This window comes from Halichoerus grypus, chromosome 9 (genome assembly GCF_964656455.1).
Source record: "Halichoerus grypus chromosome 9, mHalGry1.hap1.1, whole genome shotgun sequence".
NCBI classification, from domain to species: domain Eukaryota; kingdom Metazoa; phylum Chordata; class Mammalia; order Carnivora; family Phocidae; genus Halichoerus; species Halichoerus grypus.
In genome coordinates, this window is record NC_135720.1 from 53,745,679 (window position 1) to 53,765,158 (window position 19,480).

At 34.7% G+C, this 19,480-nt stretch overlaps 1 protein-coding gene and 1 pseudogene across 3 annotated transcripts in view; both read left to right on the plus strand.

Annotated features, from left to right (window-relative positions):
• Positions 1–19,480, plus strand: part of ATG5 (autophagy related 5) — a 130,923-nt gene that overhangs the window by 21,149 nt on the left and 90,294 nt on the right. For all 3 annotated transcript variants that reach the window (XM_036109661.2, XM_036109667.2, XM_036109664.2), the window contains one exon: positions 4,855–4,933. In XM_036109661.2, coding sequence (XP_035965554.1) covers positions 4,855–4,933 — 79 coding nt within the window. The remainder of the gene's footprint in view (positions 1–4,854; positions 4,934–19,480) is intronic.
• Positions 6,462–9,288, plus strand: LOC144379155 (cytochrome c oxidase subunit 1 pseudogene; annotated as a pseudogene).

Genomic DNA, 19,480 nt, shown 5'->3' on the forward strand with positions numbered 1-19,480 from the left:
TTTATTTGATTACCGTTTTATCCTCTACAGTCCTTTGTGTCCTTAAGTTTTAAAAATTGCGTGGCAAAAGGAAAGGACTGATCTAACCCAAATGCAAGGATTTCTTTTTTTTGTGTTTTTTTGTTAAGAGTGATTTGAGTTGATTAGTCAGCAGAGGGTGCTCTAACATTGCATTTTAAAAGGTGAAGGTTCTTTTTACTGTAAATCAAGTGTTTAAAGTTTGTATTTGTTACTTTTATATTAGAATTATTTTGAGAGAACAGGTCCTGGTTCTTCTAAAGAACACTTTGTATACCCTAATATTGGTTAGATCTTAGGCCTTCAGTATAAATTTTAGAAAAAGCTTTTCTTTTTGTCAATTATAAAAGCAAGTGTCTCTAATAGAATATTATTATTTTGTGTAAACTGACTTATTTTCAGGACTGGTTGTTGAAAGTAAGAAGTTGAGACTACCTTTTGAATTAAAAAAAAAAAAGGAGCAAGCACTGATGTTGATCTTAAACATAGATATAACAGAATGACCCAGGATTTAATACTGTGTCTATCTGGTTTCAAAATTAAATTTCAGGGCGCCTGGGTGGCTCAGTTGGTTAAGTGACTGCCTTTGGCTCAGATCATGATCCCAGAGTCCTGGGATCGAGTCCCACATCGGGCTCCCGGCTCAGCTGGGAGCCTGCTTCTCCCTCTGACCTTCTCCCCTCTCATGCTGTTCTCTCTCTCTCTCTCTCTCTCTCAAATAAATAAATAACTAAATAAATAAAATCTTTAAAAAAAAAGTAAATTTTAACAAAATAACCTCTTAATTATAAATACTGTGCTGACTCTTTTTGGATTCTCTTTTTTCTAAGGTTGTGAATTTCTAAAATTTTATAAATTCTGTAAACTTGAATTTTGCAATATGATTTACTCAGCATTTGAGACAGGTAGTATCCCCTTGGCTGTTTTTGTACTTTTTCATGCCTAAGAATAGGGTTAGAAAGCTGTGAAACACAGTGCTAATTTACAGTTGTTTGTGTTAGTTCCATAGGTAAAGCAAGGCAAAATTGATTGTAAACATTAAATTACTTTGGTGTACATTGAGTTGCACCCCCCTTTTTTTTTTAACATGGGGCTTGAACTTGTAACCCTGAGATCAAAACCTGAGCTGAGATCAAGAGTCCAGTGCTTAACCAACTGAGCTACCCAGGTGCCCCAATTTGTACCCTTTTTTATTCAATGAAATATAATCCTGTTTCCAGTGAATCACTAGTAGACTTATGAATAGGATGCATTTATTTCAGTGAAATGGAATAGGATGATAGTCTCTCTAGTATATGGGGAAGCTTTCTTTCAATGCTGATATTAGAATACTGCTTTGCTATCTGACTGCAGATGTTTAGAGTACTGAGAGCACCCTTGGCTGATTTAGGAACATATCCGTTATTGCTATACATGTGACCAGTATGTGTGTATGTATTTTAGCAGTAATGAAAGGGTAAAGAAGAAACACCTTATGCAAAGAAAAATGAAAATATTACTCATTTTGAGAATTGAATTTAGAAAAGACTAGAGCAATGTAAGGAAGAGAAAGAAAATGAGTAAAGTGTGAAAATAGACCTAACACTATTCTGGTACAGTGAATTTTTATCGGACAGTATAGATTGAACCTTTACTAGTTGGGTCCCCTTCTGGGATTTATTCCAGGTTCGTATCCTCACCACTTCCTTTTCTATTAAATTTAGGTTAAATTGGCAGGAGTAGCAACATAACAGATAAATGGTTACATTATGATTTACTTACAGTTATGGCTTATGTGGTTTCTATGTTGTGGGTTAGGAGCCTCCTGACAAAACTATGTGGAGTATCTGTTCAGAGGAGTTATACAAATTAGTACTTTTGAAACCCTTGATGTAAATTAGATTATAGTGTAAGAGAAATTCAGTACCTTTAATTCTTGCCAGTTCTGTTTTCTGTTACAGATTTTCTTGCATATTAATAGACTCATCAGAAATAAGCAGTCTTGGAACCAGTTAATTCAGATAGTATATTTGTTTGGAGTTAGTATCCTTGCATCAAAATCATTTGGACATAAACATCTGCATTGAGCTACATATAAGCTATACATGTAGACTTTGATAACAGAAGGAAGTAAATAACTCTCTCTGCTGCAGTTTTATTTTTAAAGATCATTACAGGATAATTATTAGTTATTATATTTAGAATGCTTTTATGTTGATACTTTACATACATTTATCATTAAAGGTAAGTATTAGCAACCATAATATTTAAATTTCATCCTAATTTTTAGTATATTGGGAAAAAGAGTTATCATTTACCATCTGAGACCAGTGAACTTTAAAAATATATATATGTAAGTTATTTTATAAGTAACTTAGAGAAAAATAATAGTGTATGACAACTTTATTAGAAATTTTAAAAAACATTTAGATACAGCAAATTCAGATTTATGCTCCATATTTTCCTGGTTTTGAAGGTATAGAGACCGGAAATGGGCCATGTTTTCCGAATGCAACTAACTACTCATTAGTTGTCATACATTCAAATACACCTCTAAGAGGTTCTAGCTTATTGTGACTTCTGGCTCTTCTTGTGCTTAACAACAATGCTTAAAGAAATTTTTAAACCTTTGACAGATCATGATTTTGTTGTAAAATACTTGTTTCCATTAGTAAACACCAATTAGAATGATCAGTCAATACTTGTTCATTTCTACATCAAGAAGGAATTATAATTCCTTCTAGTCGTCTTTGGTACAAATCTGCCTTTAGCTCTTGCTCACTTACTATCAGGTAAATTGCGGTGCACAAATGGCATAAAAGATGAAAAAATACTATCACACATCTTTTTAACAAAATGGTTTGGGTTCTTGTCATAAAATATTGTATGATGAAATTCTTGCTGTTGAATGACTAAGTGGATTAAGAATGCCGTGTTTTTAGAAATATATTGTTCATTCATTAGTTTTTGAATTCTGTAAAGTTCACCTAGAATATCATCTAATGACTCATAGTCTGAGATTTCACTTAAATGATCAATTTTGCCACTGTCATTAAAGTCCAAAGTACTGCTGTCTCTGTAAAAACCTTCTGATTTATGTAATAATTGTGTAACATTTTCCCTTGTCAATTTTCCTCTCTTTCCCATTATGCATGGAAAATTAGACATTTTGAATTTTCAGTTGTATTAATGATAGATAAAAGCAGACTCCAAAGATGGGGTGTGCATCCTTATTTTATACTTCCTTGAAATACGATGTAATATTCTAGGTGAAGCAATGAGAAAATGGAAGGATGCATTGTTGTATCATCCTTCTAGGCATGCCATTATTCTTCCAAATTGTTACTATTTTAGTCTTTTTTTTTTTTAAGCACAGTTGGGAATAATTGATAAATAATGATAAAATAATTCCTAGAATGATGAAGTAGAATTCCTGGAATAGAATGAGGACTAACTAAGGTCTGTTTTGTAAAAATACAAGGCATTATTTAGAGCTTGTACAATTTTAAGAAGTTCAGAGGGAAGGATCAGAATTGGATAGAATCTGTAACTTTTCTGTAATGCAGTATTTTTGTTCCTCAGATTATTTTTATTTTAGTTTTTGACAGACCAGGGATTTTTTCTGGGTCTGAAATGTTTCCGAAGGAAACATTCTATTATTTAGACAGTCCAAAATTTCCTTCAGTATTCATATTTGGTTATGAAAGATTCGTGTTAGATGCTGACTTTCAAATAGAGAGGTTTAAGGGTTATTAAGAGATACAACACATATATGACTAAAACTACCCACTGTTTTATTTTACTAGCAGGGCATTCATTCTAAATTCTTTCTAAATAACATGATCTCTAGTGATTGATGACTTTTCACCAATTGTATTACGTAGATGTAAACAAACATAACTAGCATTAGTCAATATTTGAATCTTTGTTAGGTAGTGTTTTGGGTCATTCATTTTGAGGGGAATTAGATGTATTTCCAAATTTTTCAGCTTCTAAATCTAGGAATAACTCACTAACATATAAAGAACAGGACTGTACATGACACCAAGTAGTCCTCTTTTTGCCTTTGTTGGAAGTATTGTTTAATTCTGTTTCATTATTGAAGCCACTTTAGATTCTTTAAAAGGATGATTTAAAAAATAAGATTTGTTTGTTGAAATCTGCAAGGTTTGTATTATTGCTAAATAATTTGCTTCACTATAAGTAATGGTTATATTTGGAAATTAGGAAGTCCAAAATTTGTTTTTGTAAAAAGCTTTAGTCTGAGGTTGCAGAAAAATATTCAGTGACTTTGGAAAATGTTGACATGTTGTTATACGGAAAAAGCAGGTTATAGTGTTTTGTAAAGGATAAGCCTAATCTGTATTTACATATGTATGCATACGTATAAAGACTCACTTTCTATAGTGTTAATAGTAATAACCACAAAATAGATGATTGCATGCTTTTTTAAGGTGCTTTTCTTAGTTCTTAAAATTTTCTAATATTTTAAGTTGTTTTAAAAATAAAAAATATATTTAAATAAACTTTAATAAACTGTCCAATGTGAATATTGGGATGATAATCAGATACTGCAGTACTGTGATATAACAGTGGTCATGGCTGATAAAAGATGCTTTAGCACAATCCCATTATGTATATTGAGGCTTCAACGAATGAAATGCTTAGAAGAAAACTGATACCTGGAAACTATACCATATTAGCTTGGGCAAGTAACTGTGTAAAATGTTATCATTCTATGATTTGTGGTTAAAGCCCCCTGATATTTGATGTTACAGTATGTGCTGAAATTTATTTTGGAGTTGTAGTTACAACTTTAAAATATTCTTTCTTAAAACATACTCTTTTCATTTTTAGGCATTATCCAATTGGTTTGCTGTTTGATCTTCTTGCATCAAGTTCAGCTCTTCCTTGGAACATCACAGTACATTTTAAGGTATAGTTTAAATAGCATTTCCCATTTCTCCCACTTGTGGTATTTAGTAAGTAGACTTAGACTAGAATTTTTTTTTTTAAGTGAAGTTGTATATTGCTTCTCCCATGACACTTTTTAGTGGCTAAGCTGCCACTAGTGTTTATCCGTATGTCTTTCGATTTATTGCTAACTCTTGGCAGAGCCATTTAAACATTTAATGTATGAATGCCTGTTTGTTGGAGCTGAATACACTGTTTAAAATTTGTAATATTTTGGAATATTTATATTCATTAAAAAAAATCTCAAATAGGAAGAACAAAATCATGAGTTTAGATGTGGGCATGGGAGTGGAGAGGGGTACAACTTAATGCTGTTGAGTACCTCTGAGGCTATTTTGATTGAATTGTGAGAAGTGTTTGGAGACAGAACTCTACAAAGACTTGATCTGAGTGTGTTTTGAGAAGTTTTAATTCCTGTAGTTTTTAAGACCAGTCCAGATTTATTGTAACTTAGTTTTGTCTTAATAGTTTATAAAGTGGTCTTTCCCCTTAACCACCTTGATTCTTCAACCCCTGCTCCCCAAGCAATTCACAAATACCATTGAAGGATTGTAATACTTCTTTTAGTTGATCACTAGGCAGTGATTCTCAAAGGGCGATGGACTGTGGGAGGGGAAGCATGTTAGGAGTTTGAAAAGTCATTTTAGGTATCTAATTTGCTTTCCTGTAAGGGGCACTCATTCAAAGTCACTGCACAAAGGCTGCTCACCCATTTTTCCTAAGATGCTTTCCTTCCCAATTTACTAAAATTGAGTGTATGGGTCATTGGCATTTATTTTCCTCTCATTTGCACTAATGTGCTTTGCACAGTACCATGTTACCACAGATTTTAGTTACCACGGAACTAGAGTGAGGATATGGTTCTGATATGCATGACTTTGAGTTACCATGGTACCATGCAAAGCAAAGACTGCCTGAATATATAATAATTTAAGTTTAGAAGGGTGTGAAGATAAAACTACTCCAAGCATAATGAAGTTTAGAGGTTCTGTATTGCCTAGCACGTTAGTCTTCCCCATTATGTTGAAATAATTCCCGTAATTAGATTATTTGTGTGCGAGGGATGCACTCTAAGACTTTGGAATCTAGGTTAAAATATATCATAGCTACCCATTTATGTATTCATTCAACAAATACCAGAAGCCTGCTGTGTGCCAGCCAGGCACTATTCTAGATACTTGGGGTACATGAGAGAATGACACAAAGACACTCAAACACTGAGACACTTTATGGTACCTACCTGGCACTACATACCAAGCCCTCTGTAATTACTGACTGAGTGAGTCAGTGCAGTGTAATAATGGTAGGAAAGGCTTAGAATTATTTTGATTGTTTTAGTGTAGTGGTTCTCAAAGCGGTCTGTGGACCCACAGGTGTACCCAAAGCTCTTGGAAAGAATCCATGAGGTCAAATCTATTTCCATAATAATATTAAGATGCTATTTACCCTTTCCTCTGTGTTTACATTTGTACTGATCTGCAAAAGAGATGATGGGTAAAACTGTGGGCACCATAGCACAAAGCAGGGCGGTGTACCACACTTTGCAGGTGGTTATTGTATTCTTCACTGCCACACACTTGCAGTAGAATGAATATCAGTTTCACTTAAGACTGTTCTGGATGAAGCAGTACGAATTATTGATTATTATTAATCTTAAGTACATGTTTTTTTAATCTGTGTGTTGAGATGGAGAGTACATACAAAGCACTTCTGCTGTATGTCAAATATGATGGTTGTCTTAAGGAAAAGCACTTATGCCCTTGTTTGAGGGCAAGCTCAACAAGCCACTTTTTTCATAAAACACCATTTTTTTATTTCAAAGAGTGACTGATAGAGTGTGGTTATCAGACTTATATATTTGTAAGACAGTTTCTTAAAATAAATGAAGTGAATCTCTCACTGTAAGGACAACAGTATTTGTTGCCAGTCGATAAAATGTGCACTTCTAAACGAAAATTAGAATTTTGGAAAACGTATCTGCTACCATGACCTTGACAGCTTTATTATTCTTAAAACAGTTTTCTGTTGAGATTTTTTGTCTTTTTAACAGATCTAATTTTTAAAAAATTTTATGTAATGAAATGTGTCAACGTTTAGAGAAGATCTACATTAATTCAGTAAACAAATATTTTCCAAATGGTCAATGCATGATGTTACAAAATAATGCATGTGAAAAAGAACTATTCAAAATGCAAGGTCAAATTAGGGATTTTTATGTAACAGAGATCAAAATGTTTGTTGATAAGCTTTCAGATTCTACATTAATGTTATAAACTATACTTATGGAATCTGGTGTAGTATCAAAACGGAATATCCACAAATCTGAAGTCTGTTAAAATGCTACTCCTTTTTCCAGCACATATTTTTATAAGCCTGTATATTTATATGTTAGCCAAAACAACATTATAGAGCATTGAATGTAGAAGCAAATAATTAATCTGTTTTCTACAAAGCCAAACATTAAAGATATTTTCAAAACTGTAAAACAGTGTCAGTATTCTCCCTAAGGTTTTATTTTTGTTCTAGAAAATACAGTTATTTTTCACAGAAAATATTATTTTTGTGTTACATGTAATGGGTATATTCTTGGTATTTTTAAATGAATCACTCTTTGAGGTCTTTGGTAGGTCACCATTTTCTTCCCAGATGGGAAGTTTATTAGAGAAATCAAATAGAAAGCAGAATCTTAGAGCTAATAAGGATATTATAGAGGGGGTGTTAAATTTGCTCAAGCCACCAGTGTATTTCTATCAGCTGTTCTTACACTTTCTGCCCCTGGCCCATATTGGGGGAAAATTATTGCCCAGATTTCTTTCTATATACTAAGTTCCCTTTATTTAGGGTTATAAGACTTAGCTTTCCTCAAAAGTTGTCCCCAAGTGTTTAATTGATGGCTTATACTGATTAATTTAGGCCCATTTCTGTTGTACTACTTTATGACTTTTGATTGATTATAATGAAACTGAGTAAGACATTTGCACTTAGAAAAGCAAATGCTTTTAGAGTGAGGAAGCAGGGTTTTGTTTTGTCTTTAATTTCTAGATAATAGTTTATCAGCAGATTGAATTTATCAAGTAACGACTTTATTTATGTCAGTTGATGTATTTTATCTTTTATGATATTGAGTATGTCAAATGATAGCTGTATTTTAACCAGACAGCTTGAATTTGTTTTACAGTTGCTTTCAAAGATATTAATTGATTTTGATTAGGTTTTATGCAATAATAAACTCTCCAAGAGACCCCCTCTGCTTCTACCGCGCGCACACATTTGATCATTTTGTGATTCAGACTGAATTCTTGGGGGAGAATACCTGTTAAATAGCTTTCAGATATTTTGTCTAATTTTTAACGGACTTTGCTGCTTATCATTTGAATAGATATATAATGTTTATAGTAAATGAATTTTAATGTCTCGAGTGGTGTTCTTCAAACTTTAATGTGCATACAAATTACCTTTGTGTCTTGTTAAGGTACAGATTTTGATTCTGATTCTGTAGGTTTGGGCTGAGGGCAGAAGTTCTGTATTTTTATTTTTTTAATTTATTTTTATTTTTTTCCATTGGATTTTTAGACTTTATTGCACAAGTTCATCATATATTCACAGTCGGCATAGATGTCGACACATGAGCATGTTTTATATCAGCTGCCATAATGATTGCCATTCCTATAAGAGTAAAAGTATTTAGTTGACAAACAGCCCTCCATGGAGGAAATATTAAATGATCGCCAGCCATACTCTGAGCCTTGTGTTTTATTTTCTTATTTACAGTAGGAGACCTGACAGGACTCAACTTCTAGCTAATTGATCCTTGGGCCTTGTTTCCGTGATGCATATTATGTAGTAGCATAATTTCATTACATCTTATCGATAGAAGCATTATTTACCAGTATAGGAGAATTTGTTCACCAGCTCCCATTATTTTCAGGCTGTATACATTTAACTCAACCTGAGCAAAAATTCATTTCACAAACACGAAGGTGTTAACATAACTTTCTTCCCGTCACACTTTCTTGACTTTTTAAGAATGCCACCAGCTGATTCTGATTATCCAGATGTGTATACAACATGAAATACCATCTCATCCACCATAGGTTCATTCATTTCATTAATAGCAGTAATATTAATTATTTTCATAATTTGAGAGGAATTTGCATCTAAGCCACAAATAGCAATAGTAGAATTATCAACTGCCTGTCTCAAATGACTACATGGATGCCCCCCCATATCATACATTTGAAGAATCTTCTTACATAAATGTAAAATAAGAAGGGAAGGAATCAAACCTACTCCAGCTTGTGCCAAGCCAGTATCGTAACTACTATGTCTTTCTCAATTAGTGAGGTATTAGTAAAAATTATATAACTTTGTCAAAGTGAAATTATGGGTCCAAACACTTTATATCTTGGTGACATATCCATTCCAGCTAGGTTTCCAAGATGCAACATCACCTATTGTAGAAGAACTTTTACACTTCATGATCATACATTAATGATTGTTCATTAGCTCCTTAGTGATTTACATTATTTCATTAATGTTAACAGCTAACCTAACACACAAGTACAAGAGATACACAAGAGGTAGAAACAGGTTGAACTATTCTTCTAGCCACTATCCTAATCTTGTCTTACCATCACTACAATTTCATTATATAATAGATGAAATGAATAATCCTTCCCTCATTGTAAAGACTATGGGTCATCAGTGATCCTAAAGCTATGAATATATAAATATTTATGATTTTCATCATGATAAGTATACTCTTTAATACCTATCCTCTATTTTCCCATCCCCCTAGCCATCTCCGCTCTGGTAACCATGTTTGTTCTCTGTAGCTAACAGTCTGTTTCTTGGTTTGTCTCTTTCTTTTCCTTTGCTTGTTTGGTTTCTTAAATTCCACATATCAGTGAAATCATATGGTATTTGTCTTTCTCTGGCTTATTTTGCTTAGTGTTATACTCTCTAGCTCTATCCATGTTGTTGCCAATGGCAAGATTTCATTCTTTTTTATGGCTAAATAATGTTTCATTATATATATATATGTATGTATATATATACATATTTTTTCTTTACCATTCATCTATCGATGGACACATGGGCTGCTTTCATAGTTCGGCTGTTGAGGTTCTGTATTTTTAACAAGTTCACAGGTAATGCAGTGTTATTGGTTCAGCAGGCCACATGTTGAATAATAAAGAGTTTGGAAAACAGTGCAGATTTAAAAGTTAATATTGTGTAAAGATCCAAAAGGTTGAAAGGATGATTCAGAAAATAATGTTTTTAGAAATTTTTATATTATTTTTGGAATTCTGAGAGAGAAACATTACATAATTGTAAAGTGTTTACTGCTTTAAAACGTAGGTTTGGATATTTGCTTTGTCCATTTACCAAAACGAGTGAAAATGGTAACTTCTTCAGACTTTTCTAATTAGCGTCAAGAACATTTATGATCCCTAAACTTCATTACCTTACTGAGAAACTTATCTTATTCTTGTTTTTCACTTTTTTATTTTAAAAAATTTAAATCTGGGGACGCCTGGGTGGCTCAGTCGTTAAGCGTCTGCCTTCGGCTCAGGTCATGATCCCAGGGTCCTGGGATCGAGTCCCACATCGGGCTCCCTCCTCGGGGGGAAGCCTGCTTCTCCCTCTCCCACTCCAGCTGCTTCTGTTCCTGCTCTCGCTATCTCTGTCTCTGTCAAATAAATAAATAAAATCTTTAAAAAAAAAAAAAAATTTAAATCTGTATTTGAAAAGTTGAGAGTTGTCTAGTGAACATCCCCATACCTTTCACCTGGATTTGCCAGTTGCTAACATTTTGCTATTTTGGCTTTTTCTTTCTCTGTTTTTTTCCTTTAATATTTACATTATTCCTATGGGTATGCTGCTTGCAAAGCTGCATTATAATCAAAAAGTTGCTTACAGTATGTGGAATTTTTAAAAAGAGAAGTTTGTTACATGATTCAAAAATTTAGTAGCATCAGGTGAACATAGTTGGTTCTTTAAAATGCCAAGTTCTACTACATATCCTAAATAAAGTTTAATGAGTAAACAAAGTCAACAATACCTTGGTGTTTTTCTTTCTTTGTCTCCTGATAACATGGTGCTAAATTGGTGTATTTTGGTTTTGATAAGAGCATAGATTTTAATTTTAAATTTTGATAGTGATTATTAGTGGTAAAGCTCGCATTTGCTAGGTAAAAGAGGGTCAGCGTTAAGGTAAGTGCTTCTGTGCAAAACACTGCTGAATGATTGTGACTAGACAAAATTAGGTTTTTGGACCAAGGTATTCTCTGTTTTCCTACAGTGTTTGGAAGGCACTACCACTGGTTCTGACTGTTCTTTAAATATATTTGTATGACTGCCCACACCCCTTTTCTGATGGTCTTGTTCTTTCTTGCTAGGCCAAGAGCCACTGTGTCTTCCTGAGGTAATTTACTATATTTCTGCTTTTTTTTACTGTGTGTTGAAGACATAGATCTGAGGTAGCTTTCCTTGTTCTTGAGTGCACTTCATGGTCATTCCCATGCTTCTGCTGCATGTACTTGCCAGCTCTAAATATTGGTAGTTGTTTTGTAGTATCTATCAGTAGTGTATTATATTAGTTATCTGTTTCTCTGTAACAGATCACCACAAATGTAACAGCTTAAAATAACACAAATTTATTATCTCACAATTTCTGTGGATCTTCTGCAAGGGCCTCACTGTAATTGTGGTGTTGGCTGAGCTACATTCTTGCCTGGAGACTGAGAATCTTCTAAGCTCACTTATATTGCTGGCAGAATTCATTTCCTTGTGATTGTAGGACTGAGGGCCCTTTCTTCTGTTGACTGTCAGCTAGAGACTGCACACAGCACCTAAAGACTGCATGAAGTTCCTTGCCATGTGGACTTTCCCAGTATGGCAGCTTATTTCATTCAGTCAACAAAAAGTCTCTAGAGCTAGTCTTTTAGCAAGATTGGAGTTTTATGTAGTGTCACTTAATCACAGGAGTAAGATCCCATAGCCTTTGTTGTATTCTTTTGGTTAAATGCAAATCAAGATCCTGCCTATAGCCCATGGGAAGGGATTACAGAAAGGTGTGAAGGAGGTGGAGAGGATGGAGGGTCATGCATACTTAAAACTTTATGAAATATGGTTTGTTTAGTCATTAATTTATTCATCAAATATTTATTGAGGTTAACATCTGCTTTTCAGCTATGACAGAGTAATTGGATTGGATTTTTCCTCCAGCCATAAACAGCTATAAAACTGGACAAAATATATGAAGTAGAGCTCTTTTCAGGCACTGGACATTAGAGAGAAAGAGAACAAACAAGGTGAGCACCACATTTAGCCCATCTCTGTGTTTGAGGGCAGTGTCCTGACTGTGTCCTGGGGAGTGGAACTCAAGCGGAGCAGGGAAGTCCTGCTGAGTTAAGGATGCAGAGATTGGAGTTCTGGGCTACTGAAGCAGCTGGAATTTGCTAGGCAGAGTTTCAGAAAAGCATAAGTGTGAGTTTCCCAAAAGTCCTTTACTGAGAGTTGGGCTGCACATTCATAGGCAATACTCCTCAAGGTCAGATAAGAGAATGCATGTTAGAGTGGGACAAGCCACATTATACCTGGAGATGTTGGATCCTAGTCCATCCATGGTAGAGAGAGACCTAGTTAACATACTAAACATTTATCTGAGACCAGAAAGACCATGCTATAGGAGTAAGAATTATATCTCAGAGCAGGATTAGTAAATTATGGTCTGTGCTAAATCTGGCTACTGAGCCTTTTACAGAAAAAGTTTGCCAACTGCTATTTAGGAGTAAGGATTGCTCTGGATCTGCTCTAATAAAGCCTAAAATTAGGCCTTTTTGGGATCAAGGAGAGGCCCTAAGCAGAACAAAACTCATCAAGAAAGATAGTATAATCTAGAATCCTCACACCATATTTACAATGTCCAGCATACAACCAGTATCTACTATACATGCAAATAAGCAGGAAAACTTGAACCATATCAAAGGGAAAAAATGCTGTTGATAGAAACTGACCCTGAGATAATCCACATTTGGAATTAGGAAAAATGAATTAAACCAACTATTAAATCAGTGACTTAAGATTACAAAATTGTAGAACTGAGAAGAAGAATATCTGAAATGAAAAATTCACTGGATAGGCTTAATGGTGAATTGGAGATGGCACAAGAAAGATTCTGTGAACTTGAAGTCAGATCCATAGAAATTATCCAATAAGAAGAATTGAGAGAAGAAAATTGATGCTGGTGGTGGGTGGGGACAGTCCTGATGGCCTCTAGGATAATGTCAAGCAGTCTTACATTCATGTACTTAAGAGTCCTAGAAGGAGAGGAAAGAGGGGATGATTCAGAAAAATGTTTTTAAGAAATAATGATTAGACTCCCATTTTTTGGTTTCAAAGCTATAATAACCCAAACTCCATGATATTGGCATAACACCAGATATAAATCAGTGGAGTAGAAGTGAGAGTCAAGATAAAAACACATACATATTTGGGCAGTTGATTTTCTATATGGGTGCCCAGACAGTTCAGTGAGGGAAAGAATCGTGCTATGACAACTGGATCGTGCTATGACAACTGGATCCCCACATGTAAAAGAATGAAAGTGACCTCTATAAAAAAATAAGTAGAAATGGATCAGACACCTAAATGTAAAAACTAAAATTATAAAACTCTTAGAAAAAAAATAAGTTTTGTAATGTTGGATTAGGCAGTGATTTCTTAGGTATAACACTTAAAGCACAAACAACCAAAGAAAAAGAAAAACAGGTAAATTGGACTTGATCAAAATGAAAAACTTTTGTGCTTTGAAGGAAGTGAAAAGACAACCCATAAGAGAAAATATTTGCAAAATCATATATCTAAGAAGGGTCCAGTGTCCAGAATATATAAAGAACTCCTAGAATTCAGTAATAAAAAGGTAAATAACCCAATTAAAAATGGGCAAAGTAAAAAAAAAAAAAAGTGGGCAAAGTATTTGAGTAGACATTTCTCCAAAGTAGATATATAAATGGCCAGCAAGCATATGAAATGATGCTCAGAATAGTTGTTAAACTATTGAGTTATCCCTTCAACCTGCTAAGATAGCTATAATCAAAAAGTTGGGTAATAACATGTGTTAGAGTGTGGATTAATTGGTACTCTCCTATGTTACATGTTACTATTAGAAATGTAAAATGAGGCACTGCTTTGGAGAACAGTCTGGCAGTTCCTCAGTTGAACATAGACTTGCCATATGACCCACCAATTCCAGTCATAGTTACATATCCCAGAGAATTGAAAACACATGTCCACCTAAAAACTTGTACTGGGATGTTCATAGCAACATTAGTCATAATAGCCAAAAAGTGGAAGCAACCCCAGTGCTCATTGACAGATCAATGGATAATCAAAATGTATATTCATATAACAGAATATAGTTGGCCCTTGAACTACATGGATTTGAACTGCGTGGGTCCACTTATATACAGATTTTTTTTATAAATATAGTACAGTACTGTAATATTTTCTTTTTCTTAATATCTTCTATAGTTTACTCTATTGTAAAATACAGTGTATAAGACATATACCATACAAAATATGTGATCGATTGCTTATGTTATTGCTAAGGCTTCCAGTCAACAGGTTATTAGTAGTTAAATTTGGGGGGAGTCAAAAGTTATATGCAGATTTTAAACTGCATGGGGAGAGATGTGGGTTGGCGCCCCTAACCACTTGTTTGAGGGTCAGCAATGTAATTTGGCTATGAAAAGGAATGAAGTACTGATACATGCTATAGCATAGATGAACCTTGAAATGTCATGATAAGTAAAAGAAGGAAGACACAAAAGGCTGCATATTGTATGCATACTGTAACTCATTTATATGAAATGTCCAGAACATGCAAAATCTTTAGAGACAGAAAGTAAATTAGTGTGACTGCTTATAAATATGAGGTTTTTTCCTGGAGTTATGTAATTTGATAGTGGTGATTCTAGTATACCTTGTGAATATACTAAAAACTACTGAAATGTACTTTTTTAAATGGTAAATTTAAGTGAATTGTATCTGAGTTATATCTCAATTTAAAAGAAATAATCGTTAATAATTTTTCATATTTGGGGGAGAAAACATTAATCTGTGTGTTGAAGAAGCTCAGGAAATTCAAAGCAGGTAAATATATAGAAAAACACACAGGCATATCATAATCAGACTGGTGAAAGCCAATATAGAAAATCTATACAAAGAAAGAAACATGACATTAAAGAGAACAATAAGTGATGATGAATGATGGCTGCTGTCTTATCAGAGATCAAAATACAATGCAGTGATACCTTAAAGCACTGAAAGAAGCCATAGACAGGAGTGAAGAATGCTAGAAATGGTAAATAAATGATAAATATAAGAGATTACCTCCTTTAACTTTTTTTTTTTTTAAAGCAAATGACTATTAAAAGCAAGAATAATATAATTTTAAAGAAGGGCTTATAGTGTCTGTATAAATAAAATGTATGACCACATTTGTCTAAGGCATGGGGTCACTGAATCCTCAGTTAACTGTGGGTCAAAGAAGAAATCACAAGGGAAGTTTAAAAATATTTCAAACTAAATGATAATGGAAACACAACAGAATTAAATTTTGTGGGCTTCACATAAAGCTGTGCTTAGAGGGATTTAAAAACTTTCTGTAGTAGGAAAACACAACTTACTGATGCCAGGAACGAAAAATGGGATATCACTACAGATCCCACAGCCATTAAAACGATAGTAGGAAATATAATGAACAACTTTATGCCAGCAAATTTGACAAATGGACATATTCAGCGAAAATACCATTTACTTAAACTGACACAATAAATAAGTATGAATAGTCTCTAAATGTATGAAGAAATTGGATTTGTAATTAAAAATTCCTCACAAAGTGAAATTCACCAAGTTTCATTGGTGAATTCTATCAAATATTTAAGGAATAAATAGTACTAGTCTTCACAGACTTTTTTCAGAAAATAGAAGAGGAGGGAATAATTTCCCAGTTTGTTTAACAGGCCAGAGTAACTGATACAAGAACGTGTAATGGATATTAAAGGAAGAAAAAATACAGCCCAATATCCCTCATGAACATAGATGCAGACACTCTCAAGAAAATACTAACAAATTGAATCTTCAATAAAGGATAGTGCACCACAACCGGGTTGAGATTGTCCCAGGAATATAAGGGTGATTCAACTTTCACATATCAATGAATTGATGTAATTCAGCACATTTACAGAAAAAAGTAGAAAAAAATCATACAATCACATAGATCCTTACCAAAAAAGCTTTTGACAAAATTCAGTACCCATTTGTCTCCAAAACTCTTAGCAAACTTAGGAACAGAAGGGAATCTCCTCGATTTGACAAAGAGTAAATATGAAAAGTCTACAGCTAAAATCATGCTAAATGGTGGATTATTGAATATTTTACCCTAAGATCAGGAAAAAGGCAGAGATGTCTGTTCCTACCACTTCTATGGGTAGTTTTGCTCTACTGCAAAATAGGTATTCCTAAAAAACAAGGTGCTGTTAAAAATCACAGGACTTATGGGGAAAATGCATTAAGGGCACAAAATCAAAAACTTTATTAGTGACAAAAAAGATAGGAACCTAATAAAAGGACAGTTTTACATAGGTTAAATGGTTAAATACATAAATACTACAATAAGTTTGACGCTTTATATTGAAAAGACTGTAAGTTTGCTTGTAGAGATGAGGATCGGAAGGGATGGCAGCTTGTCAGTTATTGCAAAGTGGTGAAAGGAAAGTTACTAAATCAGACAAAATTGTAGCATCGAATGTGGGTGAGTATAGCTTATAACATGAATTGAGGTAGCAGGTCTATTGCTGAGGTGTGCGTTTGTGTATTTTGTGGCTCAGTTTAGCTGGGTGCAATTTCTATGTTCATTTAGTATTTCTTGTGGACAGTATTTACAAAAGTAAATATGAAATTCACATTGCTCAAATTGTTCCCTAATATATGATTTCCTTTGGAACAAATCCAAAAAACTTGAACAGTTTAAATATATACATAAATGTGTGTGTGTGTGTATACACACTATTCATAAATATATATTCATATATGTGTATGTTTATATGAACAGTTAGCACATGAAAAGATGTTCAGTACCTTCATCCATCAGGGAAGTGTATGTTAAAATCACAGTGAGTGCTCTGGGCACCTGGGTGGCTCAGTCAGTTAAGTGTCCGACTTGATTTTGGCTTAGGTCATGATCTCAGGGCTGTGAGATTAAGCCCCACATCGGGCTCCCTGCTCAGCAGAGAACCTGCTTCTCCATCTCCCTCTGCCTGCCGCTCCCTCTGCTTGTGTGCGCATGCTCGCTCTCTCTTTCTGTCAAATAAATAAAATCTTAAAAAAAAAAAAAGAAAAATGAAAACGTTCACAAAAGACTTGTACACTAATAGCCACAATCTGGAACAATCTTTTTTTTTTTTTTAAGCTTTTTATTTATTTGTCAGAGCGAGAGTGAGCACAAGCAGGGGGAGCGGCAGGCAGAGGGAGATGGAGAAGCAGGCTCCCCGCTGAGCAAGGAGCCCGATGTGGGACTTGATCCCAGGACCCTGGGATCAGGACCTGAGCCAAAGGCAGATGCCTAACTGACTGAGCCACCGGGCATCCTTCTGGATACAATCTTAATGTCTACTAAGAGGTTTTTGGGTGAACAGACTGGTTTATCAATCCAATGGTATATAGTACTGAGCAGCAAAAGGGAACTATTTATACATGCAGTAACATAGATGAATTTCAAAAGCATTATGCTAATAAGTAAAAGATGCTAGATTACACAGTACTATATGATTCTATTTGTATGTGATTATATTACAGGCAAAACTAATCTTGTGATACAAATCAGATCAGCTGGGTGGGTCTAAATGAGGGAACTGATTGTAAAGGGCACCAAAGAACTTTTTGGGTGTGATGGTAATATTTTATATCGTTTGGGCTGACACGCAGTATTGATTTATTTAACTGTACACTTAAAATTTCTGCATTTCACTCTGTGAATTGTATCTCAATGAAAGTTTATTGAGAAAGCACAGGTGAGAACAGTCATGGTCTGTGCTTTGTGGAGGGTAAGAGTAGTACGACCTAAGAATATAAATGATATTAGAGAGTCAAGTATATGAACTTTGTGAACTTAACCTACACTTGGGAAGTAAGAAATTTCCTGGAGGAAGTGATGTCAAAACTGAACCTGAAGATGGAGGAGGATATTTTGGGGTAGTTGTGTAAGTGGTCAAGTGATAGGCAAGGAGAAAGAGTGTTCTAGACAAAGGAGATATTTTGTGCAGAGGCACAGAAATGAGAGAGTATGGCTGAAAGAATGTTTGAGCAGGTGACAGATAATCAAGATCATTGGAACAGAGAATGTGTGTGTGGGACAAGGGAAAGAAAATGGAATATGTGAAGTGGGAGCAGGAGATTATGATGAAGAGGTTAGCAGAAGATGTAAGTCATTTAGAACCTTGAAGACTTTGGATGAAGTTTGATTTTATTATAAAAGAGCAGAGCAGCTGAGTGAGAAGATCTGATTTGCATTTTAGGAAGATCCTGTGACTCCAAATGTGAAAAATGAATTAAAGGGGTTAAGATTTGTGGCATGGGACCCAGCTGTAAGGTTTTTCAGAAATGTCAGATAGTTGTTAGTTTGTACTAGGAAAGCAGCTCGGGAATGTTGAATGTGAGTGGATTCAGATCTATTTAGGATGTGGACTCAATAGAACTTGCTTGAATGTAGGAGATGGGGAGGAGGAGTCAAGAGGGGAAACTTACTTCTTTTCTTTGGGATTTGACAACGTCTCCTATGCCTAATGCATAATAATAAATAATAAATAATAAATAATCTTCTAGATTAATGAATGTATGGGTCCTAGTCATGAGAAGGATCTTGGCTGGAGACAGATACTGAGACTTATTAGTCTGTAAATGATGTGGAAGTAGGTAAGCTTATGAAGGTGAGTATGTGGAATGAAAAAAAGCAATGAGGTGCTAGACTAGAAATTTGAAAAATACCAACATTTGGGGCGCCTGGGTGGCTCAGTCAGTTAAGCATCCGACTCTTGGTTTCAGCTCAGGTTGTGATCTCAGGGTTGTGAGATTGAGCCCTGTGTCAGGCTCCGCCCTTGCATGGAGTCTGCTGGAGATTCTCTCCCTCACCCTCTGCTCCTCCTCCCCCCTCCTCCCGTCTAATAAATAAATAAAATCTTAAAAAACCAACCAACCAACCAAAACCTTTAAGGAATGGCACCAGAATAGGCTTTTGCAAATGAGAATGAGAAAAAAGAAAAATAAGTGTGGTGTCACAGACAAGGATGACTGCTTCAAGGAGTATATTCAAAGGTATTAGATGTTTGGTGAGGACTTAAAGCAGACTGAAAGGTATCATTGTTGACCTTCAAGACAGCAGTTACAAGAGTGGTGAGGGTAGCAGACAGATTGTGTGGGTAAGAGGTGACTGCCAGCTTGGTCA